General features: G+C 27.9%; 5 protein-coding genes across 5 annotated transcripts; 2 read left to right on the top strand and 3 right to left on the bottom strand.

Annotated features, from left to right (window-relative positions):
- Window positions 1-255: 255 nt before the first annotated feature.
- Window positions 256-4,131, bottom strand: VPS52 (vacuolar protein sorting-associated protein 52, putative; the record flags this gene model as incomplete). Its single annotated transcript, XM_029006619.1, has 1 exon — window positions 256-4,131. The coding sequence occupies one exon, from the start codon at window positions 4,129-4,131 to the stop codon at window positions 256-258; it is 3,876 nt and encodes a 1,291-aa protein (XP_028863090.1).
- Window positions 4,132-4,982: 851 nt separating this feature from the next.
- Window positions 4,983-6,290, top strand: PmUG01_12040800 (protein BCP1, putative; the record flags this gene model as incomplete). Its single annotated transcript, XM_029006618.1, has 1 exon — window positions 4,983-6,290. One exon carries the CDS (start codon window positions 4,983-4,985, stop codon window positions 6,288-6,290), a length of 1,308 nt encoding a protein of 435 aa, XP_028863089.1.
- Window positions 6,291-6,868: 578 nt separating this feature from the next.
- PmUG01_12040700 (conserved Plasmodium protein, unknown function) lies at window positions 6,869-10,654 on the bottom strand (the record flags this gene model as incomplete). The annotated part of the gene is made up of 1 exon (XM_029006617.1): window positions 6,869-10,654. One exon carries the CDS (start codon window positions 10,652-10,654, stop codon window positions 6,869-6,871), a length of 3,786 nt encoding a protein of 1,261 aa, XP_028863088.1.
- A 4,812-nt stretch (window positions 10,655-15,466) lies between these two features.
- On the top strand, window positions 15,467-17,026 carry PmUG01_12040600 (conserved Plasmodium protein, unknown function; the record flags this gene model as incomplete). The annotated part of the gene is made up of 1 exon (XM_029006616.1): window positions 15,467-17,026. The coding sequence occupies one exon, from the start codon at window positions 15,467-15,469 to the stop codon at window positions 17,024-17,026; it is 1,560 nt and encodes a 519-aa protein (XP_028863087.1).
- A 1,293-nt stretch (window positions 17,027-18,319) lies between these two features.
- On the bottom strand, window positions 18,320-20,270 carry PmUG01_12040500 (micro-fibrillar-associated protein, putative; the record flags this gene model as incomplete). Its single annotated transcript, XM_029006615.1, has 3 exons — window positions 18,320-19,359; window positions 19,577-19,865; window positions 20,151-20,270. 3 exons carry the CDS (start codon window positions 20,268-20,270, stop codon window positions 18,320-18,322), a joined length of 1,449 nt encoding a protein of 482 aa, XP_028863086.1.
- Window positions 20,271-20,525: the final 255 nt, after the last annotated feature.

Here is a 20,525-nt window from a genome sequence, read left to right as displayed (position 1 = left end):
TTAACATGTTCATAAAGTCGCAATGGATACCGTTAAGTACAAAAAAAAAAAAAAAAAAAAAAAAAAAAAAAATCCAAATATGCGAAAAGGAAAAAATGAACCAATTAAGTATTTTATTGTACACTATTTTGTATATATAATTCTACAAATTATTTTGTAAGTTTTTTTTTTTTTCTTTTATATTTTTCCTCGCTGTCCCTTCCTATTTGAGGGGAATGAAAATTTTTTTGCAAATTCGAAAGGAGGGGGACATATTTAGGAGTCAATATTTTTGGCATCTTTTTTAATTTGCACTAAGACTACATCAACAGATGGCAAATTCTGAATATATGATGGAGTTTGTAAGTTGGAAAAAATTTTCTTGACTAGTTGAGAATATCTTGTAAAGTATAAAAGAATATGTGTATTTAGCATTTTCAATATATGCAAAGAATTATCAAAATTTGTAAAGGAACGAATAACATTTTGTTTAATATCTTTGAGCATGTTTTTCCATTGTCTAGTGAAATTAATGGCAATCGTCTCCATTAATTTTACATCAATATGATAAATAATATCATTTTCCTCTTCTTTCATATTCTGAACTATTGGTTCATGTTTATGTACAAAGAGAATTATATCCTTTATATATTCGTTCAGCTGATAGTCTATATATGAAGATATTTCATTCTGTAATAAACTTTCATATCTAGCTATTTTGTCTTCGTTCATTTTATTTCCCCTTAACACATTTACTATGTGATAATAATTGTTTATTAAAAATAATAATTTATCATTTTTGTGTAAAATTTCATTCGTTAAGTAGAGCAGTGTTTCGGTGATAACTTCTTCAAGTTTTATGATAACACGATTTAGATTTTTATATTTCTGTGTAAGGTTATTGCTACTGTTGGTTTGTTTTTCCAATATGTTGTCCGAATGTGTACCTGGCAAACTTGGTTCTTTCTCTGCCTTCGATTTGTTCGCCGCCTTCGTTACTTCTGTTCCTTTTTGGAGAATGGTTTCCCCTTCTTGGTCATTCGCTTCCGAATTACATGAACTGTTCATAATTTTTTGAACATTTTCTGATTTTTTTTCTTTACTAATGGGAGAATTATTAGTACTTGTTTTTTTGGTACAATCTACAGTTGTGTTGCTTTCATTTGTAAAGGAACAGTTACCTCCTTTTACATTTGAAACACCATTATGCGGGTTACCATCGTCAAGCGTTACAATAATTTCATCATTTCTATCATTTTTTGTATGATCATCAATTTTTACATTACACATATTCATATCGTAAGATGCTGCCACCTTTTCATCTTTTCCTTCTTTTTTGTTTACTTTATTTTCATACGATGTAGCTATTTCCCCATCATGCGTAGCTGTTTTCCCATCATGTTCTTTACTTTGGTAACTTTGTTCAATTCCCTCCGTCTGACAATATTCTGAACAGTAATAATTTTTAATTAGTTTATTTTCCTCTTCCATATGCAAATATGTCATAGTTTCCTCGTTTGGTAATTTTGATAATTTTTTAATTTTTTTTTCTTTTTTTTCTACATTTAAAGAATTGTCAGATTTTTCCGTATAGCTAGCTTCTGTTGAGTTTTCTTTTTCTTTTTTCTCACAATTTATTTCGTTGTAATATTTTTCAAAATTGAAACAGAACTCACTCAGTATCGTTAAGGAGCAATAAAAATCTGAAAACTTTTTGGTTATAGGATGTGTCTGTGTTTTTACAAACATTGTAGGGGTACTACTATTAATCATATTCATTTTTTCCGTATCACATAAGGGGGCAGATATCCCATAGTTCATTTTTTCTGGTTCACTGATGTTCACTGGTTGAATATTAGGAATATGCTGTAAGGAGCTTCTTTTTCTCTCTACCTCTATTTCTGCCTTTTCAAGATGCGCGTTCGCAGAAGCCTTGGACTTCGGAAAGTCATTGTTGTTGCTATTACTGTTGTTATTACTAGTAGTACTACTACTATTAGTAGCAGCATTATTATTACTACTGCTCATATCCGCCTTTAACGGGGCCATGTTGCTGTTTCTACTTATTGCACTATACTTTACGTTGTTTGTGTATAATAAATCATAAAGAGATTTCTTGTTATATCCTTTTGTATTATCGGCGCTCACATGATAGTAGTAGTTGTAGTAGTCGTAGTAGTGACTGTAACTTCCATAGCTGCTGTATCGACTGCTAAAATCCAGGGAGGCAATATTTTCACTAATAATGAAATATATCCTATTCCATATTAAATTCTGAAGCTTGTCAATAAATTCGTATAAGGGGAATATTTTTCTACTCTTGATTATATACGCATTATGCATATTAATCATATAAATAATAAAAAGAGAAATAAAATCAAAGGTACTATTCATATAATAATAAGTAAAATCAAAACACAGCGATATAGTTTTGGAATATATTTCTAAAAACAAAAAATCATGGTTTTCATAATTCCTGAAAAATTTTATAAGAAATAAATATTCCGTAGTTCCTGTATCTAAAAATAATTTGCTCACCGATTTGTAGATCTCCTCAAAAAAGTACTGCGAATTGTCTGTGGTGAAAATGACAGGTAAAGTACTTGCACGGTCAGATAATTCTGAATGGTCAGGCAATTCTGAACGGTTAGGCAATTCTGAACGGTTAGGCAATTCTGAACGGTTAGGCAATTCTGAACGGTTAGGCAATTCTGAATGGTCAGGTAATTCTGAACGGTTAGACAATTCTGAACGGTTCGGAATTTCCGAACTGTCAAGCATTTCCGAACATTTTGCATTGGAATAATAATCTAAATCACTCAAAATTTTAGTTCTATTATTTAACAAAAACAGGCACTCCTTTCTCTCACTGGAGTTGTTAGTCTTTGTGTTAAAGCCGAGTATGTTCATCATTTTGTTCTTCGCCGACAACAGACTCACGTTGCTGCTGCTGTTCGCGCTAATACTGTACAAGCTGCCTCCACTGATGTAATTACCGCCGCTTATGTTTCCTCCGCTTATGTTTCCTCCGCTTATGTTTCCTCCGCTTATGTTTCCTCCGCTTATGTTTCTTCCGCTTATATTACCGCCGCTTATTTTGCCGCTGCTACTGGCACTGCTATTTCCTCCTAGGTGATTACCGTAGGAACAAGAAAATCCTATGGTTAGTTCATTATTGAACTCGATCTTTTTCCTTTGCAAGTTGGTAATATAGCTTTTGAAAAGGTTGTGATAGGTCCTGTTCATAATATTTATATATTCTTTTATTAAGTAGGCATACAAATTTCTATTATTATTATAAAGAAAATTATTAAGTTCGTGAAATTTTATTAAATTTTGTTGAATTAAATGAATATTAATTTTTTTATTTCTTATATCATTAAGTTTGCGAATAAAAAATGAGTATATTCTATCGATGGCTTTATTTTTTAGTTTTTCTAATTCTATATAGGAAAATTTTATACTAGGGTAAAAATCATACAAACAATGTTTACAATTTTCCATTTTTTTTGTTAATATGATTACATTTTTTACAAAATTTTCATTAATTTCACCATTACATATATCATATATTAGTTGTGGTGTAACTAATATAATTTTTATAAACGTATTTAACAGTTCTAATGTTAATTTTCTATTTTTTAATTTATCATCCATATTTTCTGTTAATTCTTGTATTTTATTTATGTCTTCAGAAATGTACTTTATATCATTTTTATGTTTATTTAATATTACATCGACATCAAGGCATATTTTGTTACAGTTATCTATTTGGTTGTATATGTCAACTAGCTCTTTATTATTTTCGCTAAATTTGTTTAAAGTTTCGTTTGTGTAAAAATACAGCGTTCTGTTTACAATTTCGATAATATTCCTTAAATCATCATCATTATCACCTTTATCGTCAACCTTACCTGTTTCTCTTCCTTCATCGTTTATAATGTTTATCAGGGTGCGACCACGAACTTGGCCATTACTACCCCCTGTATTGCACGTCTTTTCGCTCGTGTAACTCCACCTTTCAATTTCTTCTATTTTTACATTTCTGTAAAATGTGCAGTTATTACAGTTATATATTTTGTTATAAGCTTTTAGTATGTACCTGTCATCTTTAAATTTTTCAATTAAGGCAGACACTTGTTCGTATTCCATTGTTCTGTTCTATTGCTCTGCTATTATATAATCTATTTTTTTCATATTTTCGTAATTTAAAATTCGGCGTGCTTTTTTTTTTATTTTTGCAAACTAGGCTTTTTCGTTCGTTTTGCTCATTGTGGCAGTTCAGTTTTTACCAGAAAAATTATTGCCTGTTCAGGAAAAAAGAGTGGAAAAAAAAAAAGAATAAAAAGAAAAAAGGAAAAAGAAATAAGGAAAAAGAAAAAAGGAAAAAGAAATAAGGAAAAAGAAAAAAGGAAAAAGAAAAAAGGAAAAAGAAAAAAGGAAAAAAAAAAAGAAAAAAAAAAGAAAAAAAAAAGAAAAAATTGATATGCCTTTTTTTGTGTTTTATACTTCGGTAAGCACTCAATTAATGGATTAAAAAGTAAGGCCATGAAAAGGGGAAAAAATAAAAAATAAAAAAATATATACGTACTAATGATCAACCGGTCAGCCGCTAAACCACTAAACCGCTAAACCCCGCTGAACCCTTGGGAATCCTCAAAAGAACTGCATACATGTAGCGCAGGAACTTGTATAATTTTGTTATAATTAATTTTTTTCTTTTTGTTTTTAAGTAGAAAAAAAGAAAAGCGCAAATGGCGGTACTTAAAAATAATTGTAGGTTTACATACATGCAATATATTTTTTACATGTATGGAAGTACATATACGTACAGTATTTTATAAAAATAATATACGCGCATATGATAAGTAGGTATATGTTTAAAAGCTGCCAACGAATAAGATGTAGAAATATACATGTAGTTACATATTTTCTTGTGCTATTTGTTAATGTAAAATTAACTAGAACAAATTCGGAGAACATAATATATATATAACAATAACATGCCAACTTTCATGACTTATATAAAAGAAAAAAATATTTTTGTAAAAAATTCTGAACAAGTAATGGAAGATGAAAAAACTGCAGGAAGGTCAGTTAACCAAAAAAGGGAGAAAATAAAAGTGGAAAAGAATGCACAGATGAATAGGAACACGAACAATAACATGAACAATTTTGAAAGAAAGAGCGAAAAAATCGGGGGGAGGGAAAAAAGCAAAAGAAATCAGAATATCAAAAGGGAGAAACTGAAGATGAACAAAAATATGATAAAAAAAAAGGGAAAAAAAAAGAAAAAAAAAATGAAGTTGAATGAAAAGATGAACGAAAAGGTGAACGAAAAGGTGAACGAAAAGGTGAACGAAAAGGTGAACGAAAAGGTGAACGAAAAGTTGAACAAAAAGATGAGCGAAAAGATGAGCGAAAAGATGAGCGAAAAGTTGAACGAAAAGTTGAAGCAACGGACGGACAAGGTGTCTGAGTACAAGGAGAAACAAGTCGGGGGATATGTACAGGGAAACATAACAAGCCAAGGTAGTCCCGAAAAAGAAACGAATAACAGCAGCAGTGATGAGTTAACTTGTGATTTTGAATTAATAGACCCCGAGGATGTATATAAAGATAACATAAGAATATTATTAAAAAGTACGGAGCTGTACACAAATTTAAAATGTTCTGAACAGTTAATAAATATTATATGTGATCAGCAAAATATCGGAAAATTTGTGTGCGTTTCAAATGAAGAAAAAAATGAGAAAGTAAATATTATTGGCTTTCAAACTATTGTTAACATTAATCAATATGATGAAATACATATTTTAAAAGAATTTTTATTAAACAAAATTAAGAAAATAAATACATTTGAATATGATGAAAATGCAAAGGAATTAATTAATTTAATTTCAAATAATAAAAATAATATAGGTTTACTTATTAACAGCAGAATAATAAATTGTCCTATTAAATTAATTCCTTTAATTCATAAAAATGTAATGGATGATATTCTGTGGTCTCAGGGTATAGAAGATATGGATGTAAATGAAAAGAAATTTTATTTTTTTGATTATATACTCTTTTACACAAAAATTTATAAAAATGTAAACAATGAATTAATTTTTTCCAATTATGAAGAACAGTTCTTTTTTCAAAATAAAATATACCATGTAATGTGGAATAATAACAATGTAAAGAGGTTTTATGAAATAACGAACCATAAAAATAGAGAAGTTAATTATAAGGAGTACGCCATGCTATTTGTAATCCCGTTCGATAAGGTGAGCGACGCAATAGGCAATATATACGCCACCATGTAGTGGAAAAGTGGGTAACTGCGTATGCGCTGTGCATACATATGTGTGTGTGGACGCTGGTAAAAATTACTTATCCGAGGCTACAGTACAGCTTAGAAATGACTACTATGAAGTGCCAGCTAGCAATTGGGGGAACATAAATTGAAAACAACTAATGTATTATAAATGTTTTTCCTTCCCCTCCCGCCCTGCTCCTCTCTATTGCATTAACTCTTTTTTTTTTTTTTTTTTAAATAACATACTTAACATGTTGACACCTTTATATATATGTAATAAAATGCCCAGGAAAAAAGAAAAAAAAAAAAAAAAAATAGAAGCTGTGGTAAATAATATGGCAGAAGATATAGCAGAATAAATAACAGAAATTATGATGGATAGAATGACAGAAGTTGTGGAAGGGGGAATAGTTGAAGAACGTGCGAACAGATAAAATACTACTCAGTTAATAGTCTACTCATGGCAAATAGGTCTATAGATGGTAAATTTTTCCCTTTTTTTTTTCTTCTTTTTTTTTTTTTTCTAATGGTAGGTTTTAGCTCCCTCCTCTTCTCTCCATTTAAATAATTTGCTATGGCTTAATATTAATCAACATGTATTCCTTCAAATGTGTTTATGTACTGAGATAAAAGTGTGTATGAGTCATGCCCCTTTTTTTTGTTATCTGTATCAAGTAAGCAAGTACCCGTTCCTTGATCATTAAAAGATGAAGTAATAGATTCCTTCATATATTTTCTTGTATTTTTTGCTTTTGAACCGAACTGAATAGCTTTTTTTTTGAAAAACATTAATTCTTTGAATTTTAAGAAAAATATGGCCATTCTTAAAATCCACTTACTAATTTTATAATTTTTAATAAGTCTGTATAAATTGTAACATTCTTCTACCCTTTCGACAAAAACGAGACAGTAGTTTTCCTTTCTCATTAATGTATCCTTCTCCTTTGTCCTTTCCTTTTTATCTACATTATATCTTTGACAGGTGTGTTCTTCTGAAATGGGTATTGGTGGTATATCTTCCGCTGCTTCATCCAATGATTCCTCTTTCGTTTCCTCCGCTTCTCCCTCATCATCACTTCTATTCCTTTTTTCCAAACCGAACGAACTAAGAATAGGAGCCTCTATCAAGTAAAACGAAACCAAAAACAGAAAGTTCACTAAATGTATATTCAAGTAGGGATAAAAAATATGCTTTTTCGATCTACTTGTAAAAGTAAAGATACGATCATCTCGATATAAATTTCTATTCCAAATTCTTTTAATATCTTTTATCATTTCATTCATTTTGTAATTTTCCTGCGTTTTTCTCTTATTAGTATTATTTGTGTTGTTCTGTCTGTAATAACCTCCATACAATTCATCGGCACCACTACCTATTATAAGTAATTCATGATTACAATAATATATTTCTCCTGTATCTTCATTATTACCTTTGTTATATAATTTTCTATTTAAAAAATTTAAAGACTCATCCTCCCTTTCCTCCTTTTCGTGCTGATAATCTGTTAAAATTTTATTTTTATTAATAGCTTCCTTTTTGTTCATACTTTCTCCTTTTTTATATTTCTCTTTGGAAAATAGACTTTTTATTTTTTCAAAATTATTAGCATCATTAGCAGTTCTCGCTGTAACGAACTTGTCAATAAAGTTTTGTTTATCCTTTTTTAAAAAAAAATTGTTATCACTTAATTTTTCTTCTCTCATATAACATTCTTCATTCAAACTATATGTTTCTTTTTCCGCATTTCTAGTTGTTTCATCATTCCCTTTTTTCAAGTACCTCTTGCTACTGTTCTTCTGTATATGCGATTTTTCGTCAAAAACTATTCCACACATATGGTCATACGTATCATTGTCATATTTGCTATTCAAGTAGTTACTCTTATCAATATATACACCGTCCTTTTTTCCATCTTCCCCCCTTTTTCTTCCTTCATTTTTGCTCTGTTCTAGCTCCTTATTAAATTCACGGTAGAGCAAGCCTATCTGTTGGTAGTCATACATTTTCCCTTTGTGCACATGGCACTCACGGAATATTTCAAAATTAATGAAAATTTTTTTCTTTTTTATTAGCAAATATATGCATTTTTTGTTCGAGTTTGTTTCATCGTACTTCACTTCATACATATCAACATAGTTGTTTTGTCTTTTTTCACTTCCATCTATCTTTTTATATGTATTGTGTCTTGTGCTACTACTGGTAGGAGTAGTAACACCATCTTTCTTATTTTTTACCTCGTTCTCTTTCATATATTTATTTGCTTTGATTTTCTCTTTCTCTAGTAGAAACTCCTTTATATATACATATCTTAGTTTCCTACAACATATAGAACAACACCTATGAACACATTTCTTATTTCTAACAAATTCGCACACGTAGCATTTGTTTTTTATTTTCCTTTCAGTACACACTCCCACTACTCCTTCCACGTCTTTCTCTTCTTTTTTATTCTGTACATTTATACTCTGTTCCTTTTCTTTCGGTACACCTAATGTATGCTCCTTTATTTGCCCCTCAAAATTAATATTGAGTATAGCCATGGCCTTTTTTTTTATATATTTCCATTCATGTAAATTAAAAAATGAGCGTTGACAAATATATCCTTTACCCATATTTGCAAAAAAAAAAGCGGATGAAATGTTATAGTCCATTGTAGTATTATTTGGTGAGATCAAAGAATAAATTATCCTTTCATAATTTATTAACTCAACACCGGATACATCAACAAGGACTAATCTGATATCATATCCAGGAAACATATTAATTATTTTTTCATAAGCAATAAGACATGTGTACCTATCAACTGCATTTTCATTAAAAGATACATTAATTAATTCCATATATCCGTCCTCATAAAGGGGGAAAAAATTTCTTATCGTAATTAATGTCAATAGTGTCGAATCGATTCCACCTGAGAATAGGATACCCACTGATTTTCTTTTTCCACCTTGGGAAGTAGTATTTTCCACTCCGATTTTATTTTCACCCTTAGGCTCCATTTTTTGATCTAATTTACCTGAATGATGCAGGAAAACTTGCTCCAACTTTTTTTTTATCACATTGCTTAACAAATTTAGGTACAGATTTATAAAAATATTATTAAGTTTTGTCTCTGTAAACATACGCCCCTTATTAAGATTACTTCCGCCTTTTTTATTTTCTTCATGGTCCTTTATCTGATTTATTAAAGTTGCTACGATTTTCTTCAAATAAACTAGTTCATCTGTATGAACATTATGAAAAAAATGATGTCGTTCAAAATAATTAAATATGTCGTAAAAATTCTGACTAAATGTTAATTTTTGCTCATTCCACTCATAGTGATTTGTGTAAATACAATTTTCCTTCTTCACATTTTTTAGGAAAATTTCGCCTTTTTCTAATAATAACACTAAATTGTACACATAATATGGATTTATTTGAAAGCCTACTTTTTCATTTATATTTACCATATTCAAGTACTCCCTTTTTATTATATTTTCCTCACTATAGCAATATACTACGCGATCAGTACACTTATTTGGAGTTTTTTCATTAGTATGAAAAAAAAATAAAAAAGGATCATCATCAATTAAATTCAAGTTACCTCTGACTGATTTGTCGTCAAATTGATAATATTCATCATTTATGGGAATATAATTAAAATCATAATTTATAAAAAATCCGTACATGTTCGTAAGTATAATTGAGCTTTGTTCATAAAAAAAAATAAAAGACTTCATACCAAATTGGTCATTAAAAAAAAAAAAATTTACCTGACCATGTTCATAATGAACATAAATTAAAATAAAACTTCCTTCAATATTATTAACCCATTTGTTTAAATTATGTATATTCTCTTGAATATAATAATACAAGCCTTTTATATCATTTGCTTTGTTCTCACGAACATCGCCTTTATCAATATAGTTAAAGTATCCATGGAGCAATAAAACACTCCTGTTCTTTACCTTAACCTCTTTATATGCTTTTTTCCTTTTTTCAATCAATTTTATTTGGAATTCTTCATTTTCCATATTTTCAAAATATACATCAGAAGCGTAAAACTCTACATTTAGTACACTAGGAATAATGGATACATCATTAACACCTGTACAAGTAATAATATTATTATTGTCTGGTACAACACTGAACTCACATAATATGGAGTAAAACCAATGGTTGTCATCATTTTTTATTAAATATTGCTTCATATATGTATCAACATAATTTTCTGTTAGCATATATATCTCCCTCTTCTTCACCTGATCCTTTAGTTCAATTTCTTTTTCAAAAAAATTATCTTCAACAAAGTTCTTTGTGAATACTTCTCTTATCGCATTGTTGATCTTTTCGCTACTGCCTTTAATTCTTACCATAAAGTTATTCATTGTCCAAATGGTGTTCTCTTAATGTAAAAAAAGGAAAAAAAAAGTATCAAAAATCAAGTAAATTCAGATTAATGTCAATTTTACCTTTTTGTGCGTACGTACGTTAAGCTGTTCATTTTACGCTACAATTGCAGTGTTCTATATGTATCATAGTAATGTACTTTCAAACATGTGTGTTGGAAGGATTTGCATAAAAATATTATTCTTTTCTTTTTGTTTGTAATCTATTTAGCATAATGCGCTCTACCACAGACCTTAACCTCTACATTTTTTTATTTCTTTTTTCATTTCTTTTTTTTTTTTTTTTTTTTTTTGTTAATAATTATTTATATAAATAAAACATTTGTTAAAAAAAGACGATTAATTATTACAAGTATTAAACCTCTAATGAGCAGAACGTCAATTGCCAATGCTTACGATATTAAATGGAATTCATATATGTTAAAATGGGAATTTTTATTTTCACTGAATTCTAATCAGTCGTAATGGGGAACAGTTGTTACTGTTAAAAAGTTTATGAGAAAATACGGGAAAGTATGACCTTGAAATGTATACATATCCGTATACATAAATGTATATATATATGTATACAATATGAATGCACGCATAGCATGATAACATCATGGCCAACTTGACAAATTTTAAGGAACAAGAATTGCCGTATGACGGAAAAAATGGAAAAGGAGTTAAACTGATGTACAGTTACTGCTTCGTTCTGTTTTGTACTACTTTGTACACTTTTAAATGCAGAATTGTCGTTTCTATTTAAGCGTAAATCTATCTTCCTTTTTTTCTTTTTATCGATTTTTCATTTTTTCTTCTTTTCTTTTTGATAGAATTCGTTTTATTCGTACGTTTCAAAAATGTATTTTAATTTTTTTTCATTTTTTTTCATTTTTTTCATTTTTTTTCATTTTTTTCATTTTTTTTCATTTTTTTCATTTTTTTCATTTTTTTTCATTTTTTTTATTTTTTTCATTTTTTTTCATTTTTTTCATTTTTTTAATTTTTTAATATCTTTAATTTTTTGATATTTTTAATTTTTTAATTCTTTATTTTTATTTTTTCACCTTATTCGTTTTACGGTCATTTGAACTATCGAAAGTAGTGAAAACACTTTAAGCCTTATGAGCTAAAGGTTTGCAAAAAAAAAAAATAAAATAATAAAATTTACCATTAAAAAATGGCATAAACTGTACATTTCTTTGAGCCTTATGAGATATCTTTTTATAAATATTTGAAAGATACATAAAATTACAAAACGAAGCATATAGTTATATATTAATACTTCCCTTTTTTTATTAAATAACAATTTAACAATTTTTTGCTTGTTTCTATTTTTTGTTTTTTTCGTTTTGGGAAAGGAACTTTGAATTTTTTCTACTTCTTTATTTCCCTATTTGTGCACTCCTTACATGCACATACGCACGGAGTTGTGTATATATGTATACGTATGTATATATATGTATATATATGTATATGTATGTATATATATGTATATGCCTACATATCTGTTTGTATATACATACACCTATATATGTGCATATATACAGATACGTACAGAAGTACTGGCATAAAACATGCTTGTTTATACATAGATACCCACAGAAAACTGCTTTTTTCTACCATATGGCAGATGAACAGAAATTAAAAAAAAAATTTCAAGTAACTTTTGCAAAAATTTACACAATGCAGCAATTTTCATGTATTAACGAAAGGGTGAAAAACAGAAATAAAAAATTATGTGGAGATGAAAGTAACAAATGGTGCAATAATTTATCGGTATTTTTATATCTGCTACTATTTTAGTTCTTCCATTTTTGCTGCTATTCTGATTTTCCCTTTTTTGCTGATATTTAATTTTGTCCCTTCATTATTTGTTTTGATTCCTCCGTACAACTCTCTTAATGCAGTTATTATTACACGATTTTAAGATGGCAATTTTTACTATCATATTTCATAATAATACTCAAAAAAAAAAAAAAAAAAAAAAAAAAAAAAATGAGCTTGCCTGTTCATGTAATTCTTGTAAGTAGTAAGCCCATTCTACATAAACTAAAAGTAGTATATTCTTAAAATGTAGCCCCAAAAAAAAAAAATAAAAGAAAAGTGCAAAAATACAAGTTACACACACATATATTGTAATATATGTATATATGTTTTATACTTATGTTTATGTATACGAATGGATTTATATCCTGTTTTATTTATTTTTCAAAAAAAATTCACTATTTTTTTTTTTTTTTTTTTTGTAGAAACAATTTTGTCATAATTATGCAAAAATGGCATCAAAAAAAAGGAAGAAAAAATTCTTAAAAAAGTGTATGAACAGTTCATGCATTTTAAAAGTAACCCATTTCAACAAATATTTAACTTGTTGAAGAAGGTTTATATCTATTCATAAGAAATGTGAGGGGGGGGAGGGAAAAAAAAGAAAAACTTCTCATAGAAAAATATAAAGGAGTAGAAGATATATATATAACTGTGCACAATTTAAATAATGAATCAAATGAAAAATCATATAAAATTATTTGTATATGGTCGTTAACACACGCAAAAAAAAAAAAAAAAAAAAAAAAAAAAAAGGATAAAAATAATAATCGTTTTGATAAATCTATATCTACTGAAATATACACAGGTGCTTATGTATCTGTGTATATATATATATATTTATATTTATATATATATATTTATATATGCATATTTATATATGCATATTTATATAAGCATGCATAAACATGTATAAGAATGCATAAGCATATGAACATAGAGATACTTTTCACCCACTGCATGTGTAAGCTCCTCCTCTGCAGAAATACATGTTACAATAACATAACATAAAGTATTTAGGTAATTCCTCCCTTTCTCTTTCATGCACAATGAGAATAAATATACTGAAAAGCATAATTTATTCTTCATCCTTATATTATTGAAATTTTTTGAAGAAAGGAAGTTTTAATAAAATTTTTTACGTTATGCCATTAATGATACAATATAACCAGTAAGATCTACCAAAGATACGAATTGTTTATATTCATTTTTAAGAAATGCTTTTTTATATATAAACATTTATAAAAAAAAAAAAAAAAAAAAAAAAAAGGTGGTAATGGAAAAATTATAATAAAACATAAAAATGTGTAAAAAAAAATTAATGCAGTTGAAAAATGTTGATGATTATATTCATTATTAGGAATAATTTAAAGAATTGTTAAAAATACATAAAAGAAAAATTATTAAAAATAATGCCTTTTTTGTTATGTTCATATCTTATAATAGACATATATTTGAGAAAATTTCTGATATTTTTCTACTTCAACTATATAAATATATATATATATATACATGCATATTCATAAGTTTTTTTTTTTTTTTTTTTTAATTCTGATGCAATCAAGAGCAGCATTTTTTTCTTTAAGTTTTCAAAAATTTATTTCAAAATGAGTATATATTTTGTTAGACACTCAAGAATAAATGGATATATATTTATAACGATGCATGTATTGTTGCATTTATTATAATAGTGAATTCATTCTTGGAAATTCCTCACTTTAGGAAATGCAGAGAAAGATCTGTTAAAATAAGCAGAAATGTACATATACGTACATATACATACATATACATATACATATATATATATATATATTTATACATGTATGTACGTACGTATGTACATATGAAATATACGCTGACGTGTATATATATTTATTTAACCAATATTTATCTTAGAATTTTAAAAACCCATTTTTACATGTTCATATGTTCGTTTTTATGTTCCGTACAGAGATTCATACATATGCTCGAACTCATGATCGGTTGATCGGTTGATCGGTTGATCGGTTGATCATATCACATGAGCGTACGAACGAACGAGCGTGTGAACGAGTTTATGTTCTAAAATTTCTATTTCCTAGTTTCATCCTTTTGAAATATTTTCATTTTGACACATAACAATGAGCGAAATGTAGTAAAGGACCAAAAAGTATGTGAGTTATTTATATATATATATATATTATTAAAGATAAAAGTTTGACATAGAAAATAAAAGTAACTGCATACTTTGCTTTTCACACTGCTCATTCGGAAATGCATTTAATATGTGAAATGGATACGTATGTATGTACGTATGTATGCACATATGTATGTACGTAAGTATGCACGTATGTATGCACGTATGTATGCACGTATGTATGCACGTATGTATGCACGTATGTATGCACGTATGTATGCACGTATGTATGCACGTATGTATGTACGTATATCTGTATGCATGTACATTTATGTTCATACATTTCCTCTTATGTACATATTTTTAAACTCAATTTATTTTTAATGTTCTTATTAAAATATATGCATAAATGATGTAAATATTTTTAAAGAAAAACAAAAAAGTTGAGTTTTTTTTTTTTTTTAATGAAATTTTCATTTTCTTAGAAAAATCTATATGCTTACAATATACGTGTATATATGTACATAATTGTACAAACATTTGACCACTTAAGTACACTAATAGGTTAACGAATGAACGGACAATAACTGTAAAAGCAAACAAATAAACATGTACACAAATATATATTTATGCATGTGTTCATATTTTTGAATATATGTGCGTATTGTGTGAAGAGGACAATATTCTAACTCTGTACCCTTTCTCAAGCACACGCGGTATACACGTGAAAAGGTGTACATGTGAAGAGGTATACACGTACATAGGTACAAATCATATACTTAGGTATACCCTTACATATTTATACTCATACACTGGTATACCCGTATAATACACATACACCCCCATCCAGGCAAGAAAATCGAAAAATGGTCAAGGCAAATATATGCTCGAGCACCGGAAATGCAGAAAAAATAATTAGTAAAAAAATAATAGAAAAAAAATATGAGAAAAGTAAGAACATTGATAATAACCAAAAATTTCCCATCAAAAATAAATATGCAATTAACAAAATAGAGAATAATAAAATCAATGGGATTAACAGTACAGGTACTTTTAATAAATTAAATTCTGCCATCAGAAGTTATGCAAATGAAGGTGTTCTAAATAAAAAAGGTAATGAAGCGAACATCCGTAGTGAATCGAACCACCACAAAGAGGATAGCAAAATAAATTATGAAATTATTAACAGTATTAGTAAGAACTTAAATCATCAATTAAGTAGAGGTGTAGGTGACGACTATGTGAAAAGTCTAATAACTCAAGTAAGTTATAGTCATCTTTTTACCCTCCTAAAAAATATATTAACGTACTTACCATTTTCTATTAATGATTATCTTATCGGTACCTTAGAACTTAAGGAAGTCATAGATAGCAAATATAATACATGTTTTCAGTTATATGATAAAAACGAACTGATGAAATATATATATGAAAATGAGTCTAAAAACATAGTAGATAATAAAGTATATAACTTATTTAAGAAATATAAAATAATGAAAAATAAAAAAGGATTTATAAATCATTTACATGTTTTAAATTTTAAAGAAAATTCAAACAATCCTAATCTTGAGGAATTAATAATTCAAAAATCAAGAATTTTTATATATAAAATCCATTCTTTTATAGAAGGAAGACAATTAAATTTATCATATATATACGAAATATGTTATGGGTTATCATACAAAACAGAAACATTCTTATTATCTGTTTTTATATTTGATTGTTACATGCACCGTATTAATGAAATGACTGAAAAAAATCATTATAAAAAAATTAAATTATTAGTTATCATATGTTCAGTTTTATTAGCATTAATTAAAACTCAAGTGTTTAATGGAACAAGTATTATGTATTTAAATGACATACTGTATTTTGTAAATAAATTTAGAAATAACAAAGTGAACTATACATGTATAGAAATTTCAAATAAACAGATGGAAATATTAAAATTATTACCAATCAATTATAATAATTATTGGACATATTCTGAATTAACTTATGTCTATTTTATTAATTTAAAAAATTGTTCAAAGAAATATCCTGCAATCAAGATATATTATATTTTTTTGGAACATTTTGGATTTTTATATTTTATTTTTGATGTAATTTATGCTTATTCCATGTACATAACAGCAGTCGGTTCGTATAAGCTCATACCACCTAGTAGAATTGTTTCTACCATTATTTTGTATTTTAGTAATGCCTTTTATAATCGAATGAGTAATAGCTTGATTTTTCAAGAAAAATTTTGTGAAGAAATTTTCCACTTACCTTTTGCAAATGATTTGTTCATGTGGTCATATCTTTTTTTGGACAACTTTATTTATTTTTTTGAAAATTGTGTTATACCTAATAAAAATTATTCTTCCATATACTCCATTTTTTATGAAACGGGGCGTATGCTGAACATCCACACGGTTTTTTGAGACTGAGGAAATGTGAGAGCGGTATTTTATGGCGTATTTCTGAGGAAAGAACGCATAAAGCGCGTGCATGCATGGGCATGTTGATGTGTTATGTGTGTATATATGTGCATATATACATATGTGTACCTACAAGTAGACGTACCTGCGTTTTCAATTTACATCAGTATACTTTATTTAGGTATTCCTTGTGAACTCCTTGTTTTTAACTTTTCTCCTGAACTGTACATAAAATTTCTGAACATCCTACGAACATTTTTCTAAGTTTTTTGAAATATTTTGAAAATTTCCGCAGCTTTTTGAAAAATTTTGAGAATGTTCGAGGCTTTTTGAAATATTTTTTTATTTTACTATTTTATTTTATTTTTTGTATTTTTTCCTGAACAGTTAATAAAAATTGCACACAGTAAAAAAAGAAAAAAATATATAATTTCCTAATTAAATTTTTGGTTAAACATATTCTATATATCTACAAAAATGGGCATATAAAAATACGTAGATAAATATATGTTTGTCCCCATTTTTTCTTGAATACTTGCAAATAATGAAACAGTAGAAGGCTGGAAATATTTATCAATTTTTCCAAATTTTTGTCATAGCCTCTTTAATATGTATATAATTGTTAATTCTTAAAAAAGGGGTGCAAAAAATTAAGATAAAAAAAAAAAAATAATAAAATACAACTGAAATGGTATAAAAGAACAGTGAGGTTAAACATAAGTTAAACAGTAAGTTAAATTAAAATAAAATGAAAAAAACAAAATTTGAATAAATTAAAAAGAAATGTATCAAAAAGGAAATATTAAAAAGGAATACATTAAATTAACAAAAATATATAACAGCTATATAAGGCACATACAAATGGTAAAACAAAAAGGGAAGACGGTATAATACACAATATTAAAATGAGATTGAACACCCGAAAAGTTCTCAAAAAGGAAGGGGGGAAAAAGCACCAAAAAAAAAGAAGAGTACATACGCATACGCACAAACATGCATTCATGTATACATATAAAAACATATATATATATATGTATTTATGTCTGTATGTACGTATGTATGTCTGTATGTACGTATGTATGTCTGTATGTACGTATGTATGTATGTATGTACGTATGTATGTATGTATGTACGTATGTATGTATGTATGTATGTACGTATGTATGTATGTACGTATGTATGTATGTACGTATGTATGTATGTACGTATGTATGTATGTGTTTAAATGAATCCGTACAACACACACGTGCGCACCGGAAGCATGGCCAGAAGCACGTTTTACGTTCATAGAAAGCATCATTTTTTTTTGTAGGTGGGTCGCTCGAACAAGTCTTTTTTCTTTTTGGAGCGATAAAGTGAATCATTGTTTTTCCATAAGGAATTTTTTTTTGAAGTATCATTGTCTAATAAATGGGTATACTTTGTTTGTCCTTGTTTTCCAAAATTTCCTCTTCTTACTTGCAAAACTTTTGGTAAATTTTCTTTATCAATTCTATCTTCATAAACAGGTTCATTATAATCTCGTAAATATATCTCTTCTTTTCCTTCTTCAAATAAATCTTGATAAAATCCTCCTCTATGATAATACTTTTGCATAAATAACATTTTTTTCTTTTTTTTCTTTTCTTTATGTGGTAATTTTTTATTTTCTTCAATTATTTCTTTATCTGTCATTTTCCTTCTTTCCTTAATTTCCATTTTTAAAATTTCATATTTTTTTCTATCTTGTTCATCTCTTTTTAATCTGTTCATGTGTCTTATTTTCCATAATTCATATTCTTCCTCATTTAATTCTTCATCTTTTTCATCATCTTCAAAATCTTCTTCTGACGAGTATACATTATTTTCTTTGTTCTTTAATTTTTCTTCAATCATTTCTTGAGTTAATGTTTCTTTTATTACATTTTCTTTTTTTTCTATTTCGATTAATTCTTTCTCCTCATTTAGGTTTTCCAATTTTTTCTTTTCTATATCTTCTTTTGTTTTTTTTTCTATTAGTGTTTTTCTACAATTTTTTGAAATAAACTCATGTTTCATAGTATTCTCATAATCATTTTGTTCATCATCGTCTTCCTCGTCGTCATCATCGTCTTCCTCGTCATCCTCATCATCGTCTTCCTCGTCATCATCATCGTCATTGTCGACTCCCTCGTCATCTTCTTCATCATCCAGTTCATCATTTTCATGTTCACTTACTGGAAAATGTGTATAACTATCCTTCTTTTCATCTTTTCCCTTTACGTTATTACCGTCTTCTTTGTTCAGTACTGAGTAATCATTTACTTTCACTTCTCTCACCCTTCTCTTTAATCTTTCCAGATCGTCTCCCTTTATACCTATTAAAAGAGTAAGCGTGTGTGTTTGCTTGTATGTGTGCTTATAGGCGTGCACGTATGTATGTATATATATATATATACATATATGTACCCGTGTGCGTAAAAGGGGAAAAATGCTTGCACCACAAACGCAATAACGTATCGCACACTTAAATTTATATGCAGCATATTATATGTAACATGTATTACGTAATATGTAAAAGGTATTATATAATACGCCATTCTTTTCTTGGCGATTTTTTACTCTTATTTTTTAGTCTCTCGTATCGATTATCAATTGCGTTAAGTTTGTTGGATTGCGTTTCAATGTCTTTATGTGCTACTCCCTTTTTTTTTTTTTTTTTTTCCTGCTCTTTTTTTCTTAATTTTTCAGTAAGCTCCTCATTAAATTGGTTGTCGTAGTCATAGTCATCCTCTTCATCATCCTCTTTATCATCCTCTTCATCATCGTCATCATCATCATCATCATCATCATCAGCGTTGATTTTTTTGGCATAATGCGGCTTCTACAGCATAGAGTTGGAAAAAGAAAAAAAAAAAAAAAAAAATATAATAAAGTATAACAAAATATAGCAAAACAAAATAACAGTTTCGAACATGCTGAACTGCAATGCTTGCAAGTACATATATACATACATATAATTTATGTACGTATGTATGTATATGTTTATGCATATATGTATGTATTTATGCATGTGCGTATGTATTTATGCATGTGCGTATGTATTTATGCATGTACGGTATTATGTACACGTATGCGCTTCGTTCGTAGGAATACTCAGAAGTATTACTTTTCCAGGAAAATATCTCCTGACAACTGCCTTTTCCTTTTTCTCTTTATCACTGTTTACTAAATCATTGGTATCGTCGTTAACAGTAAAGTAGTTTAGGAGTTCATTTACAGTACCCATTATTTGTTCCCTCTTGATTTATTCCTTTTTTTCCACTATTTATATATATATTTTTTTTTTTTTTTTTCCCTTTACTTTTTCATTTCACATATTTTGTACTTGACGAGAATTAATTGAAGAGAATGTCTTTACATAATATATATACCATAATTCCAAATGGAAATTTTTTCTTTTTATTTTCAAGCTTATCAAGCAGCAATATGTATAAACATAAAGTATATATTTACTCATTTATTCGTTCATTTATTCGTTCAT

Source organism: Plasmodium malariae, assembly GCF_900090045.1.
Source record: "Plasmodium malariae genome assembly, chromosome: 12".
Taxonomy (NCBI): Eukaryota; Apicomplexa; class Aconoidasida; order Haemosporida; family Plasmodiidae; genus Plasmodium; species Plasmodium malariae.
Note: the sequence above shows the minus strand (reverse complement) of the source record. Positions and strands in the feature narration are given on the sequence as shown.